The 14,156-nt window shown below is 43.4% G+C and overlaps 1 protein-coding gene across 14 annotated transcripts in view; it reads right to left on the bottom strand.

Moving 5' to 3' along the window:
- Positions 1-5,182: 5,182 nt before the first annotated feature.
- The window catches only part of LOC127002746 (uncharacterized), a 30,984-nt gene continuing 22,010 nt past the window's right edge, over positions 5,183-14,156 (bottom strand). For 13 of the 14 annotated variants that reach the window (XM_050868864.1, XM_050868863.1, XM_050868860.1 and 10 more), the window contains 7 exons: positions 9,926-10,164; positions 9,076-9,213; positions 8,441-8,602; positions 8,232-8,328; positions 7,243-7,422; positions 6,804-6,920; positions 5,183-5,561 (listed from right to left, as the gene is read on the bottom strand). In XM_050868864.1, coding sequence (XP_050724821.1) covers positions 5,344-5,561; positions 6,804-6,920; positions 7,243-7,422; positions 8,232-8,328; positions 8,441-8,602; positions 9,076-9,213; positions 9,926-10,164 — 1,151 coding nt within the window. In that variant the 3' untranslated portion in view covers positions 5,183-5,343. The remainder of the gene's footprint in view (positions 5,562-6,803; positions 6,921-7,242; positions 7,423-8,231; positions 8,329-8,440; positions 8,603-9,075; positions 9,214-9,925; positions 10,165-14,156) is intronic. The other variant, XM_050868865.1, reaches the window with a different exon arrangement.

The following is a 14,156-nucleotide window of genomic DNA, read 5'->3' on the forward strand; positions in this document are numbered from 1 at the left end:
TCGGGAAATATAGGAGACTGGGTATGACAATCTGGCAACGTTGGGACTCCTGGCGCCTGATTGGTTAGTACGATAATCAGGTATTTAGAGCATCGCATTTACTAGTTTCTGACCCATAACTATTAAAGATAACCATCAATAATTAACCATTTTAACGATAGATATGCATAGAGCCAGTTATTGGAGTTTGGGAGACAGTTTCTGGGTCGGAAATCGGGAAAAGCAGGAGGCAGAGTACGACAATCTGGCAACGTTGGGACTCCTAACTCCTGAATGGTCGGTGCTCACCGCGGCTCCTGATTGGCTGAGCGCCGCGGCCTGCACACGACACCCGGCCTTGCACACGGCACGCTCAGGCGGCCATTATTACCTGATTGTCGTACTCAGTCGCCTATATTTGCTGATTTTCGACTCAAAACTATTTTATCCACCCCGATAACGAGATTTATTTATATTCATCGTAAAAATCGTTAATTACTGAGGGTTGTTTGCAATGGTTATGCGTCAGAGCCCAGAAAATGCGATGCTTTGAGTACGATAATGTGGTAGTACTGGTTTCAGCTCCTCGCTTCACTTCATTTTATTTAATTTGTATCGTTTTAGCATAGTTTTCTTCCTCTTCAAGCATTACTTGTAAATCTTATGGGTGTTTTGTGGGGTAATATATCCTAAGATGCTGTTAAAGGAGAGGAATAGTCGCTAGAATTTATTTAACCGTACGGTGTCAACTGCATCTATGGCCTGAACGGTGCTGGCTGCTCGTAAATCTAACAATAAATTATTATTCATACCATAAAACAAGGAAGAAAGTCCATTTTAACCTTGTATCTGTACAGCATCATAGAGGAGAGGAGTCATACGGTACGTTGTAAAAAAGAAAACGGACATTGTCAAGGAAGACAACACAGAAAACGACGAGCGCCGTAACGTTTTGTGGCTCACTGTGACAACGCTGTGAGGAGCCCGACATTTCTCACACAGGGTTAAACTCCACACATAATAGAAAGAAAAGAAAGCCATCAGGGTGTGAGAAGGAAAAGAAGGTAACTTAAAGACTCGTATCTGTTCTAATTCCCTAGACATCCGCAGTAGAGTTGTCACATTCATCATTATTTCTGTAAATGACACAAACCACGTACAGGTATTATAGAAAGAATATGAATGTCTCAAGAGTGGTATTTTGATACTTATTCCTGCTTGAAATCATACTATTGAAGACATTATTATAGATTATATGCCAGTAGGGTTATTTGTTTATTTATCTATTGCCAGTATATTTTGTATCAGGCATCTCCTTCCTACCATTGTATCTTTTTAGTTTCATGGTGCTACCTACACATGTATTAATAGTTGTATAATCACACTCTGTCCTGCCTGGGGGTTGGGATGGCTCTCCTCCCCTCTGTGTTGTTGCACCTGGCAATAAACTATCAATCAATCAATCAACATTTTCTCCTGTGCAGCTAACCATTAGGGATGTACGCACGTTTCGGTCCGAGTAGTAGGTTTATTCGGTTCTTGGATTAGAGTGAGTAGCCTACTAATCTGTTTACTCGGTTCTTGCTATTCAACTACTTGGTCGATTAAATCCCCCACCCCCAAGATTGAGGGGATTTAATCGATCGATCGATGACTGACTAATAATGTAAGAGTAATTAATCAACTTGGTAAGTCACATTATAGATCATCAGTCTGGGAAATGAAACTCATCATGACACTTAAAAAAAAATAAAAAAAACGCGCTACACTGATGGCGCGGAATATGTTTTTGAGTATAAGTTAGCTACCTCATATTACCGACAGATGTCTTATAAACTGTAGACCTTGACCCGGCCTCCTGTTTTATCTCGAGCAGGAATGAAGTAATGGAGCTCTTTGAAAATAAAAATAATATCTAATAGTATGAATTTCACATAACAGCACCTTTAAGCCAACTGTCCTCAGACGAATATGAACAATTATCATCTCTTGCAACCTAATTTCATGGTGCTACCTACACGTGTATTAATAGTTGTATAATCACACTCTGTACTGCCTGGGGGTTGGGATGGCATGTTCCTCCCTTCTCCCTTGTTGTTTACCTGCAACAATAAACTATCAATCAATCAATCAACCTTTTGCCCCCACCCCCTCCCACCTAGCCCCCTGGTGATAAGAATGTCATGCCTGTACGACCTGCTGCCCGCCTAGCTGTCGCCTGAGCAAAGTAATCGTTAATACTCGGTTTACTCGGTTTTGAAGAGTAATCAAAGCTGAATTACTTGGTTTGCAAACAGTACCCGATCGGTTCCCCTATCACTACTATAACCATCTGAGGTCATCTGTATCGAAGGAGAAGAAGGTTAATAATAAAACAACAAAGTCTGGTAAGGGAACGTTCTTTTTTTCTTTCAAGTTCGTCTTCGTGGTATGGTGGTTAGCACGCCAAGTTACGAATCCACGGGACGGGTTTGAAGCTTGAACTGATCAGTCGGGTCACAGCCCACCCAGCTGTTCATCCTCTCTTTTGGGATGTTGGATTAATGGGTACATGAGGAATTTGGGGAAGGTAAACTATGGTAACCCAGATTTCCCCGTGGCCCTGTGTCCCGGGGTAATGGACCCACCAGAAGCTCAAGGGCGACGGAGATGAGCACTGAGGCCACGCGCAGTAAGAGCGTATGCCCCCAACTTCACCTATACTCCTCCAAGCTTCTAGTTCAGCGTTACCAGATTGTCGTACTAGGCATACTTTTCTCGTCTGCTTGAGGCCCAAACTGTCGAGCCTACACTGATAACGATATACATTTACAAATAGAGTTCATATGGTTAATTATCGATGTTTTTCTGCAGTTGTTACGGGTCAGAAACAGGAAAATACGATGTTCTGAGTACGATAATCTGGTAGCGCTGTTCTAGTTACGGCAGCATCATCATCCCCGTGTAGCTAATCAGGCGAGGTCATTTATATCAAAGAAGACGGTTAACAATAAAACAACTGAGTTTGATGAGGGAACGTGATTTTTTATTGCATTTACTTCTCATCTCCCTTCACAGCCTTATTATCCAACATTATATAGTTACTTTACAAAGCACACGATGAACACCTGCTTATTGTTACAGGTATACAACAAAGGAGAAGGGAGGAACCTGCCATCCCAAACCCCAGGCAATACACAGTGCGATTGTACAACTAATAACACATGAAACTAAAACTAAAAAGGTATAATGGTAGGGAACACTTCTGCACAATGTCTCAGTCCGTAAAGCAGCTGATCAAATGTGAGTGTAAGCCCAGAAACGTTTAAAAGAATGGGTTCAGTTGCCCATAAACGTTTAAAAGTATGGGTTCAGTTGCCCAGAAACGTTTAAAAGAATGGGTTCAGTTGCCCAGAAACGTTTAAAAGTATGGGTTCAGTTGCCCAGAAACATTTAAAAGTATGGGTTCAGTTGCCCATAAACGTTTAAAAGAATGGGTTCAGTTGCCCAGAAACGTTTAAAAGAATGGGTTCAGTTGCCCAGAAACGTTTAAAAGAATGGGTTCAGTTGCCCATAAACGTTTAAAAGAATGGGTTCATTTGCCCAGAAACGTTTAAAAGTATGGGTTCAGTTGCCCATAAACGTTTAAAAGAATGGGTTCAGTTGCCCAGAAACGTTTAAAAGTATGGGTTCAGTTTCAACATATCCCTCGGACGCTTGATTCAGCTGCAGGGAAGAGCAGGAAAGAAGGGACAGCTGCGAGGGAATAGGTAGATAGGAGCTTTGACAGAACTTCTTACGTATATTATAGATAAGTTTCACACACACACACACACACACACACACACACCTCTGAGGGAATTTATAACAACGGGGAGACCTTGTGATTAAGTGATGGTGATGAAAGAGTATGTACATGTGAATGGGGTGAATTAGCCTAAACTTACTGAGTGTGAAAAGACAGAAAAGAAGGAAATGAGGAAAATGTCTGAATGTGAAAGATGTGACCATGGCGTAAAAAAAGTGAATGAATGAAGAGTAAACAGAATGAAAACTAATATTACAGTATGAAAAACTATACAATGAAAGAACGAAGAGTAAGTATAGTGACTGCTTAAAAATAGAATGAATGACTTAATAGTTAAAAAAATTATTGAGAGTAGATAACCATTCACAAAGAGAGAATAATACACAATAACAAGACAAAAAGCATAAAAACAAGAATAATGAAACAAATAAAAAATAACACGAAATCACAGTAATTATTCAAATCTCACACTTTTATCAATCAACTCTCATTTTGATATAGAAACCATAGCTAAGGACATCATTACATCGCCTTTTATTTCTTCGTTAATTTCATAGTTAGCCTAGGAACGACATCGCCTTGTATTTCTTCGTTAATTTCATAGCTAGCCTAGGTCACGACATCGCCTTCTATTTCTTCGTTAATTTCATAGCTAGCCTAGGACACGACATCGCCTTGTATTTCTTTGTCAGTATCATAGCTAGCCTAGGCCACGACATCGCCTTCTATTTCTTCGTTAATTTCATAGCTAGCCTAGGCCACGACATCGCCTTCTATTTCTTCGTTAATTTCATAGTTAGCCTAGGACACGACATCGCCTTGTATTTCTTTGACAATATCATAGCTAGCCTAGGCCACGACATCGCCTTCTATTTCTTCGTCAATATCATAGCTAGCCGGACACGACATCGCCTTGTATTTCTTCGTCAATATCATAGCTAGCCTAGGACACTAATACTCTGTCAGAAACCTCGAACTCCCTATCCACAGCCCTGAGAGACGATCATAACCCTTTTTCTGTCTAATATCACGAGCTCTCAGTCGCTCAGAGGGTTGAAATAGGTCTGTAGAGGTTCATGAACTTATAATACTGTTAGGAACCCTCAACTCCTTATCTTCTTTAGTACGATCAAAACCCATTTTTCATTAATCCATCAGAGGGTGGAAATAGGTCTTTAGGGGTCTACAAACTTCTAATACTCTTGTCAGGACCTTTCAACTCCTTATCATCAGTCCATTGACCTAGAAGACGATCATAACCTATTTTTCATCTACTAGCATCAGTTTTTAATCTCTCAGAAGGTGGAAATAGGTCTATAGGGGTCCACAAGCTTCTAATACTCTTATCAGGACCTTTCAACTCCTTATCATCAGTCCATTGACCTAGAAGACGATCATAACCTATTTTTCATCTACTAGCATCATTTTTTAATCTCTCAGAAGGTGGAAATAGGTCTTTATGGGTCCACAAGCTTCTGATACTCTTGTCAGGACCTTTCAACTCCTTATTATCAGTCCATTGACCTAGAAGACGATCATAACCCATTTTTCATCTACTAGCATAATTTTTTAATCTCTCAGAAGGTCGAGATAGGTCTATAGAGTCCCATGTCGCCGCAGAGTCGCATCCTGAGGGTCGGAATAGCGCGCACAGCCTGGTGGATGGACTTGAGGAAGTTGGAACAGTCGCAGAGCAGGACGTAGTGGAGGAAGCCGCCCTGAGGTCTCGACTTGTGCAGAGTGAGGCGGCGCAGACCCACCTCGCTGCTAAGACTCTTGTACAGCGTTCGAGCCCCTGGAGGAGAGAGAGTGAAAGACCGTGGTTTAGTTATCTGATCCGTGGAAGTACCTACCAACACAACCTCTATGAAAGCCTTATCAAATTCGCGTGTGTGCGTGTGTGTGTGAGTCCCGAGACTAAGTCTATATACGCCAAGTCAAGTCATACGCAGGTTTGTGGGAGGAGACACGGTCGAGGCGTGGTTTATGCGTGACACTGTTTGGAGCCAAACTAGAGAATGTAGAAACAGGGATTTAGAGAAAACGAGGAAAGGCGTACTAATTTAAATCAATCACTTCAACATGCCTTCCCTCACACCCAACACCGCCGTTTGTAGTCATTGAAATTACAGTCACGCAATAGCACAATAAAAAGACATATTTTTTCGTCAGTGGCTTGCCTGAACGCGCTGCGAAAGAAGGCGAGAATGCACATCCAGAGTGCACATTCAGCCCCAACTTTAGTCACCCCTGAACTGGCGGGTATTTTTTTTTCTTTTGGCTGCAAGTGACGTCATCCCGCTGCTCCGCCCCAAAACCGCCTCCTGCGCGCACCGGTCGTAGTTTTGAAGCAGAGTGACTTGACTTGGTATTTATAGACTTATATCTGATGGACTGATTCATTGAGAACGTGTGTGAGTGTCTGCGTGAGTAACTATAATATTCATATGAGGTTAACTATATCTTATAAGCAAACCAGCTGTGACTATCTCGTTTTCCGCATCGTAATCAAAGCTTCTACTACATATGGAGCCCTTAATAACCTTACCAGTCCAGTGATAAGAATACAGACACACGCATACAAACATATCAGTTTTTCCACTCTAATAAGACAAATTAACTCGCTTTTCGCATCTTAGTAAAAAATCCTACACTCAACAGCAGTGGTTCCCAATCTTTTCTTGTCCCGTTCCCTCTTTTTCAATCACTTTTTCACCTGTGGAGCCCTTTATATCTTCCTGTTATCTCGCGGGCCACTCATAACCATCCCACGGGCCAAATTTGTTGCGTGGGCCGTGAGTTTGACACCCCTGGCACCGTTAGCTAATGTAGAGTAATTCTAGCATTAAAGCATTCAGTTTTAAGGATTGTGTACACTAGTATGAAATTTATACCTAGCCGCATGTCTTCTAACTCCAGTATAATAGATTGTGAAATAATTAGAATCTCTATGGACCCTTTGAAATTCTTCCATGGACCCCTGGTTGGGAATCACTGATCTACAGCCCTTCATAGCTATAGTCGCTGAGCCTCTTACCAGTCCAGTTGAGCCAATTCCTCTCGAACTTGACACTATCGTCGCCCTCGAAGACTTTGAAGACAGTGAGGATGTAACCCGTGGAGGAGGAGGTGGGCTTGCGCGCCAGCTTTTCTGCTGAAGGAGATGGGTGACGTCAAGAGAAAGATTTACATAGATTTACATAGCTACTCAGACCCCACAGACCCTAATGTTCAGATTAGGGGATCTGTCCTTGAATATAAGCAAAATTACATTAAATAGAAGTGGCGGTCGAGCTTGTTTTTAATGGATCAGAGAGAGAGAGAGAGAGAGAGAGACGTTGGGGGGGTTATCTTATAAAGCGGAGATCGGGGTTAGTATCGTCAGCTCTTCAAAATCATCGAAGTAGGGGGAGCGAGCGAGCAAGCCAGAGAGAGAGAGAGAGAGAGAGAGAGAGAGAGAGAGAGAGAGGACTCACCAAGCGGGGGTCGTGCCAGCATCGCCACCTCCTCATAAGTATCGAAGTAGTGGGGGCAGGAGAAGCCGGTCTTAGCGGGGTCGAACTCCTCCAGACTCAGTTGCCGAAGCTTGCTGATGACGAGGCGGGCGTCGCACTGCCGTCCATCCACCACCCACACCAGCATGAAGGGGTACTCCACTGCGCAGCGCCGCGACCACACGCCCAGCGGTAGGAGAAGAAGGACCATGGGGTTATTTTCCTTAAGGGGACATTCGTGAAAGATGATGATGAAGAAGAAGAAGAAGAAGAAGAAGAAGAAGAAGAAGATGATGATGAAGAAGAAGAAGAAGAAGAAGAAGCAGAAGAAGAAGAATAGTTAGAAAAAGATGAAGAAGAAGAAGAACAAGAAGAAGAAGAAGACTCCGTGGGTTATTTTTCCTTAAGGGGACATTCGCAAAAGATGATGAAGAAGAAGAAGAAGAAGAAGAAGAAGAAAAGTTAGAAGAAGAAAAGTTAGAGGAAGAAGAAGAAGAAGAAGAAGAAGAAGAAGAAGAAGAAGAAGAAGAGGTAGAAAAAGAAGAAGAAGAAGAAGATGAAGAAGAAGAAAAAGAAGAAGAAGACTCCGTGGGTTACCTTTCCTTAAGGGGACCATCCGCGGAAACAGCCTAACTTTTTTTCTTTAAAGGTAAACTAAATCACGTATTCTTAAATACTGGATGAATAGATAGATAGATAGATAGATAGATAAGTAGGTAGACATAAATACAGACAGAAGGGCAGATCGATAGAAAGAATGAGAAAGAATTCGATTATTTTTCTTTGGGCAAACTATCTGTGCTTATCCAAACGACACACACACACACACACACACACACACACACACACACACACACACACAGACACCAGAAATCTCCAACCACATTCGGGGAGGGAAATATCTGACTGATTGACTGACATTCGCGAGTCTAGCACGTGATCAGACCATGGCCACCTGAGACCCCCCTTACCTGCCCCCATCTCGCCGCCCCTCTCCAGGTTGAGCAGCACCATGCCCTGCAGAGCCCCGCCGCTGGTCCCTGCCCCGCCCACCGCCGCCCGGAAAGCCTGGGGATGTATATATATGTTTTTTGTTTTGTTTTAAAGTGCAAGCATCAACAGCAACAACACACAACCTCCACCTCCACCTCCACTTCCACCTCCACCTCCTCATCCTTACCCTAATCACACTGTCTCGTTGCTGGGTATATAGGTCGTGCAGGGGGGAGCATAGGGCGGGGGTGATGTGCGCGGCGGGGCCCATCATGTGGAAGACGACGTGGAGGTTCTGCTCAGGCGCCTCCAGCAGCCGCAGACGTCCGTGGCTGGTGCTCGTCGGGATCTGAGGGCGGGAGGGTTGGGTTTAGCTACTCGTGGCCTCGGTGCTCGTCTCCGTCTCGTTGAGGAAAGGGAAATGTTAAGTTTTGGTCACACTACAGTGGTTTCTGTTTAAGATATTGAATTAACTCGGAAATCCCAGATAGCTACAGCACCTCGAGTCCGTTATAATATATTGGAGGGGGAGGGAAGGGAAAGAAAACGTCTATCAAGGGCCACTTTCACGGTTCGCCATGATGGGTTAGTAAGCCTCCAAATCAATACCAAAGACTTCGAAAATTCTTTGTGTAGTGCTTGGTGTTCGGATTTAAGTTAAGAAATTTGAGGAAACTATACGGGAAATCTCTTGTGTATCTGATGTTGTATCGAAAACCTAATCATTATGGAGTGTAGAAGATTGAACAGTTTGGTTCGGGTGATTACAAAGCCACTGTGTTGGACTGTGAAATCGTCATCCCCCTTGCCGAGGCCACGCACCGGGTGTCCTGCCGGGAAGAACTGGGCCATGCGCGTCGCGGGAATCATGAGGGAGTCCTGCTTGAGGCTGCTGAGCGTAACGGGGTCCCGCGAATTGGACGCCATCGCTGCCTCTTCCTCCTCCGCCTGCTTCAGCGCCTGGTGGGGAAAGGGGACACGATGCTATTTTGTTTGTTTGTTTTTGTTTGTGTCCTAAAATCTTCTCCCGATAGATGTCACCAACTATAGGGAGCGATGAAGATAATGGCCTAGTGGGGAAAGGGAACACGATGCTATTTTGTTTGTTTTGTTTTGTTTGTGTCCTAGAATCTTCTCCCGATAGATGTCACCAATTATCGGGAGCGATGAAGATAATGGCCTGGTGGGGAAAGGGGACACGATGCTATTTTGTTTGTTTGGTTTTGTTTGTGTCCTAAAATCTTCTCCCGATAGATGTCACCAATTATAGGGAGCGATGAAGATAATGGGCTGGTGGGGAAAGGGGACACGATGCTATTTTGTTTGTTTTGTTTTGTTTGTGTCCTAGAATCTTCTCCCGATAGATGTCACCAACTAAAGGGAGCGATGGAGATAATGGTAACGTTTGGGGTATACGCCATTGCTATATCCATTTCTATCTATTCATATCTATCCATATCTCTCTATCTTTTTATCTGTATCTATATCCACATGTCTATCAATGTTTTTATTATAGTCTGGCTTATTACAACCCTTATCACCCCCCCCCACACACACACACACACCCACACACACACACACCACACCACTTCCATCTACCTACTCTATCTACTCTAGTTCATCCCTATACTGTCCAAACCCCTAATGCAAGACCCCCACCACCTTCACGCACCCTTAGAGCAGCCTGCCTCTGTTGTTCCCTGAACAGCGCGAGGGCGGCCGCGGCGTGGGCAGCCGCGTTGGGACTCGAGGTCTTCTTGCGGCTGAAGAAGCTGAACCTGGATCCCGTGCTGGTCTTGGGAGTCGACTGCTGGTCCTGATTCAGCCTCGAGTAGGACATGTCGATGAGCAGGTGGGTGCGAAGGGGGAACTCCGTGCTGCAGAGCTCACACTCGCACCCAGCGGCGTGACCTGGGGGGGAAGAGGAAGGAGTAAGAGGAATGAGATGAGTAAGAGGAAGAGGAAGGACCCAATCCATCGGCGTGACGTGCGGAGGGAAGAGGAAGGAGTAAGAGGAATGCGTAAGAGGAAGAGGAAATACCCAACTCAGCGGCGTGACCTGCGGGGGAAGAGGAAGGAGTAAGAGGAATGGGATCAGTAAGAGGAAGAGGAAGGGCCCATCGGCGTGAACGTGCGGAAGGAAGAGAAAGGAGTAAGAGACTAACTACTAAGAGGAACGAGATGAGAAAGAGGAAGGACCCAACGGCGTGACGTGTGGAGGGAAGAGGAAGGAGTAAGAGGAATGCTTAAGAGGAAGAGGAAGGATCCAACCCAGCGGCGTGACCTGCGGGGGAAGAGGAAGGAGTAAGAGGAATGAGATGAGTAAGAGGAAGAGGAAGGACCCAACGGCGTGACGTGTGGAAGGAAGAGAAAGGAGTAAGAGACTAACTGCTAAGAGGAATGAGATGAGAAAGAGGAAAGACCCAACGGCGTGAACGCGGGGGAACAGGAAGGAGTAAGAGGAATGAGACGAGTAAGAGGAAGAGGAAGGACCCAACGGCGTGACGTGCGGAAGGAAGAGAAAGGAGTAAGAGACTAACTACTAAGAGGAATGAGATGAGAAAGAGGAAAGACCCAACGGCGTGACCTGCGGGGGAAGAGGAAGGAGTAAGAGGAATGAGACGAGTAAGAGGAAGAGGAAGGACCCAACGGCGTGACGTGCGGAAGGAAGAGAAAGGAGTAAGAGACTAACTACTAAGAGGAATGAGATGAGAAAGAGGAAAGACCCAACGGCGTGAACGCGGGGGAAGAGGAAGAAGTAAGAAACATGGAAACATGGACTAGCAGGCAGCAGAAAGCCTGTTGGCTCATTACTAGGCTGCCTGCGTTCAGTGATTCAATCAATCCGTTTGCCATAGGAGTGGCTTGCAGGGAAGGATTAAAGCACTTGTGTATCTACTCTTGGGAGCGTTCAGTTCACTCCCGATGCAGCAAAGTGGCGATCAATGCGTTTCTTGAAGGAGTTGATGGTCTCTGCGCTAACCACTTCAGCAGGAAGGCTGTTCCAGTGGCGAACAACTCTATTCGAGAAATAACTCCTGCCGATGTCGGTATTGCATCGCTTTGCTTGAATTGTTTTTCCGTTGTTTCTTGTTCTCAGGTTGGTTTGTAGCGTGAAGAGTTTGGAGTGATCAACGTTGCTGAGCTTGTTCAGGTACTTAAAGACTTGTATCATGTCTCCCCGCAGGCGTCTCTTTTCCAACGTGAAGAGGTTGAGTCGCTCGAGTCGCTCTTCATAGGGCTTCGTCCTCAGTGATGGTATCATCTTCGTGGCGCGGCGCTGTACTCTCTCAAGTAATTCAATGTCTTTCCTGTAATTAGGAGACCAGAATTGCACGGCGTATTCCAGGTGGGGCCTTACCAGCGAATTGTACAAGGATAACATAACTCCCGGCGTCTTGTATTCGAAGTTCCTCGATATGAACCCAAGCATTGTATTGACTTTCTTACAGGCGGACTTGCAGTGTTTTATTTGTTTCAAGTCACTGCTGATGGTGACCCCGAGGTCTCTTTCCTCTTGCACAACATGTAGTGGTTCGCCACCCATGTGGTATGTGTGGTTGCTGTTTCTGGATCCGATATGCATTACTTTACATTTGGCAGTGTTGAAGGACATCTGCCATTTTTCTGACCACCGAGTGATCTGGTCCAGGTCTCTCTGGTAAGAGGAATGAGATGAGTAAGAGGAAGAGGAAGGACCCAACGGTGTGACGTGTGGAGGGAAGAGGAAGGAGTAAGAGGAAAAATAAGAGAAATACAAGGATAAGAAGAGGTACACTGAAAGGGAATCAAGAGGAGACGAAAGGAAAGGATAAAGAGGAGAAAGAAGAGAACTACAAGACGATCAAGAGGAGACGAAAGGAAAGGAGTAAGAGATAATAAGAGGAAGAGGCAGAAGAAGAGCACAGTGAAAGATAGCAGAAGGCTCAGTGAAGAGGAATCAAAAGGAAGCTGAAGGAAATGATAGATAGATAAAGATAAGCGAGCAAAGACGTAAGAAGATAGCAAGTTAATGGCGGATATAAACTTAACCGAGACCGCATCAGTTAACGTCGGTCGCTAAATCCATAATGCGTAGCTATGTTAGTGTGTATTTAGAGTTAGTGAGTATGTTTGTGGATCCGGGCCCAGTCACACGAAATATTTCCCAGCGTGTTAGTTTCGCAAGACAACGGTTCAGGGCTTCCATAGCGACACCAAACACCCTGTCACTCATTTCTGGAACCCATGATGTAATAACGAAGAATAGAAAGAGAAGGTAGACACATAAGGTTACTATTTATTGGTGTTATGCGCATCCCGCCCTTCACTTGGGGTTCACTTTGTTTACGTTCGGTTCACGTGTGAGGAGTGGTGAGAAATGGGATCTCCTCTCTTTTTTTATGAATAACTTAATGGTTCTTGAGTAATGGGGTGTTGTTTTGTGTGTAAAAGTAGTAGAAGGTGTAAGAGAACTGTACAAACCCTCCACATATTCCTGAAAACTGTCAAATTAGAAAAAAAGTGAATAAGTTTGTGTTAGAAAGTAGAAAATTCCCTTCCCTTTTTGTGAATAACTTAATAATTCTTGAGTAATGAGCTCCTGTAGTGTTTGTAAAAGTAGTGGAAGGTGTAAGGGAACTATACACACCCTCCACATATTCCTGAAAACTGTGAATCAAGAAAAAAATGGGTTAGGTTGTGTTGGAAAGTAGAAAATTACCTAACCTTTTTGTGAATAACTTAATAATTCTTGAGTAATGAGCTCCTGTAGTGTTTGTAAAAGTAGTGGAAGATGTAAGGGAACTGTACGCACTCTCCACATATTCCTGAAAACTGTCAAATTAGAAAAAAAGTGAATAAGTTTGTGTTAGAAAGTAGAAAATTCCCTTCCCTTTTTGTGAATAACTTAATAATTCTTGAGTAATGAGCTCCTGTAGTGTTTGTAAAAGTAGTGGAAGGTGTAAGGGAACTGTACGCACTCTCCACATATTCCTGAAAACTGTGAAATAAGAAAATAAGTGAATAAGTTTGTGTTAGAAAGTAGAAAATTACCTAACCTTTTTGTGAATAACTTAATAATTCTTGAGTAATGAGCTCCTGTAGTGTTTGTAAAAGTAGTGAAAGATGTAAGGGAACTGTACACACCCTCCACATATTCCTGAAAACTGTGAATCAAGAAAAAAAGGGTTAGTCTGTGTTGGAAAGTAGAAAATTACCTAACCTTTTTTTGTGAATGACTTAATAATTCTTGAGTAATGAGCTTCTGTAGTGTTTGTAAAAATAGTGGAAGGTGTAAGGGAACTGTACATACTCTCCACATATTCCTGAAAACTGTGAAATTAGAAAAAAAGTGAATAAGTTTGTGTTAGAAAGTAGAAAATTCCCTTCCCTTTTTGTGAATAACTTAATAATTCTTGAGTAATGAGCTCCTGTAGTGTTTGTAAAAGTAGTGGAAGGTGTAAGGGAACTGTACGCACTCTCCACATATTCCTGAAAACTGTGAAATAAGAAAATAAGTGAATAAGTTTGTGTTAGAAAGTAGAAAATTACCTAACCTTTTTGTGAATAACTTGATAATTCTTGAGTAATGAGCTTCTGTAGTGTTTGTAAAAATAGTGGAAGGTGTAAGGGAACTGTACACACTTTCCACATATTCCTGAAAACTGTGAATCAAGAAAAAAATGGGTTAGTTTGTGTTGGAAAGTAGAAAATTACCTAACCTTTTTGTGAATAACTTAATAATTCTTGAGTAATGAGCTCCTGTAGTGTTTGTAAAAATAGTGGAAGATGTAAGGGAACTGTACACACTTTCCACATATTCCTGAAAACTGTGAATCAAGAAAAAAATGGGTTAGTTTGTGTTGGAAAGTAGAAAATTACCTAACCTTTTTGTGAATAACTTAATAATTCTTGAGTAATGA

The sequence above is a fragment of the Eriocheir sinensis genome, chromosome 24, assembly GCF_024679095.1.
Source record: "Eriocheir sinensis breed Jianghai 21 chromosome 24, ASM2467909v1, whole genome shotgun sequence".
Lineage (NCBI taxonomy): Eukaryota > Metazoa > Arthropoda > Malacostraca > Decapoda > Varunidae > Eriocheir > Eriocheir sinensis.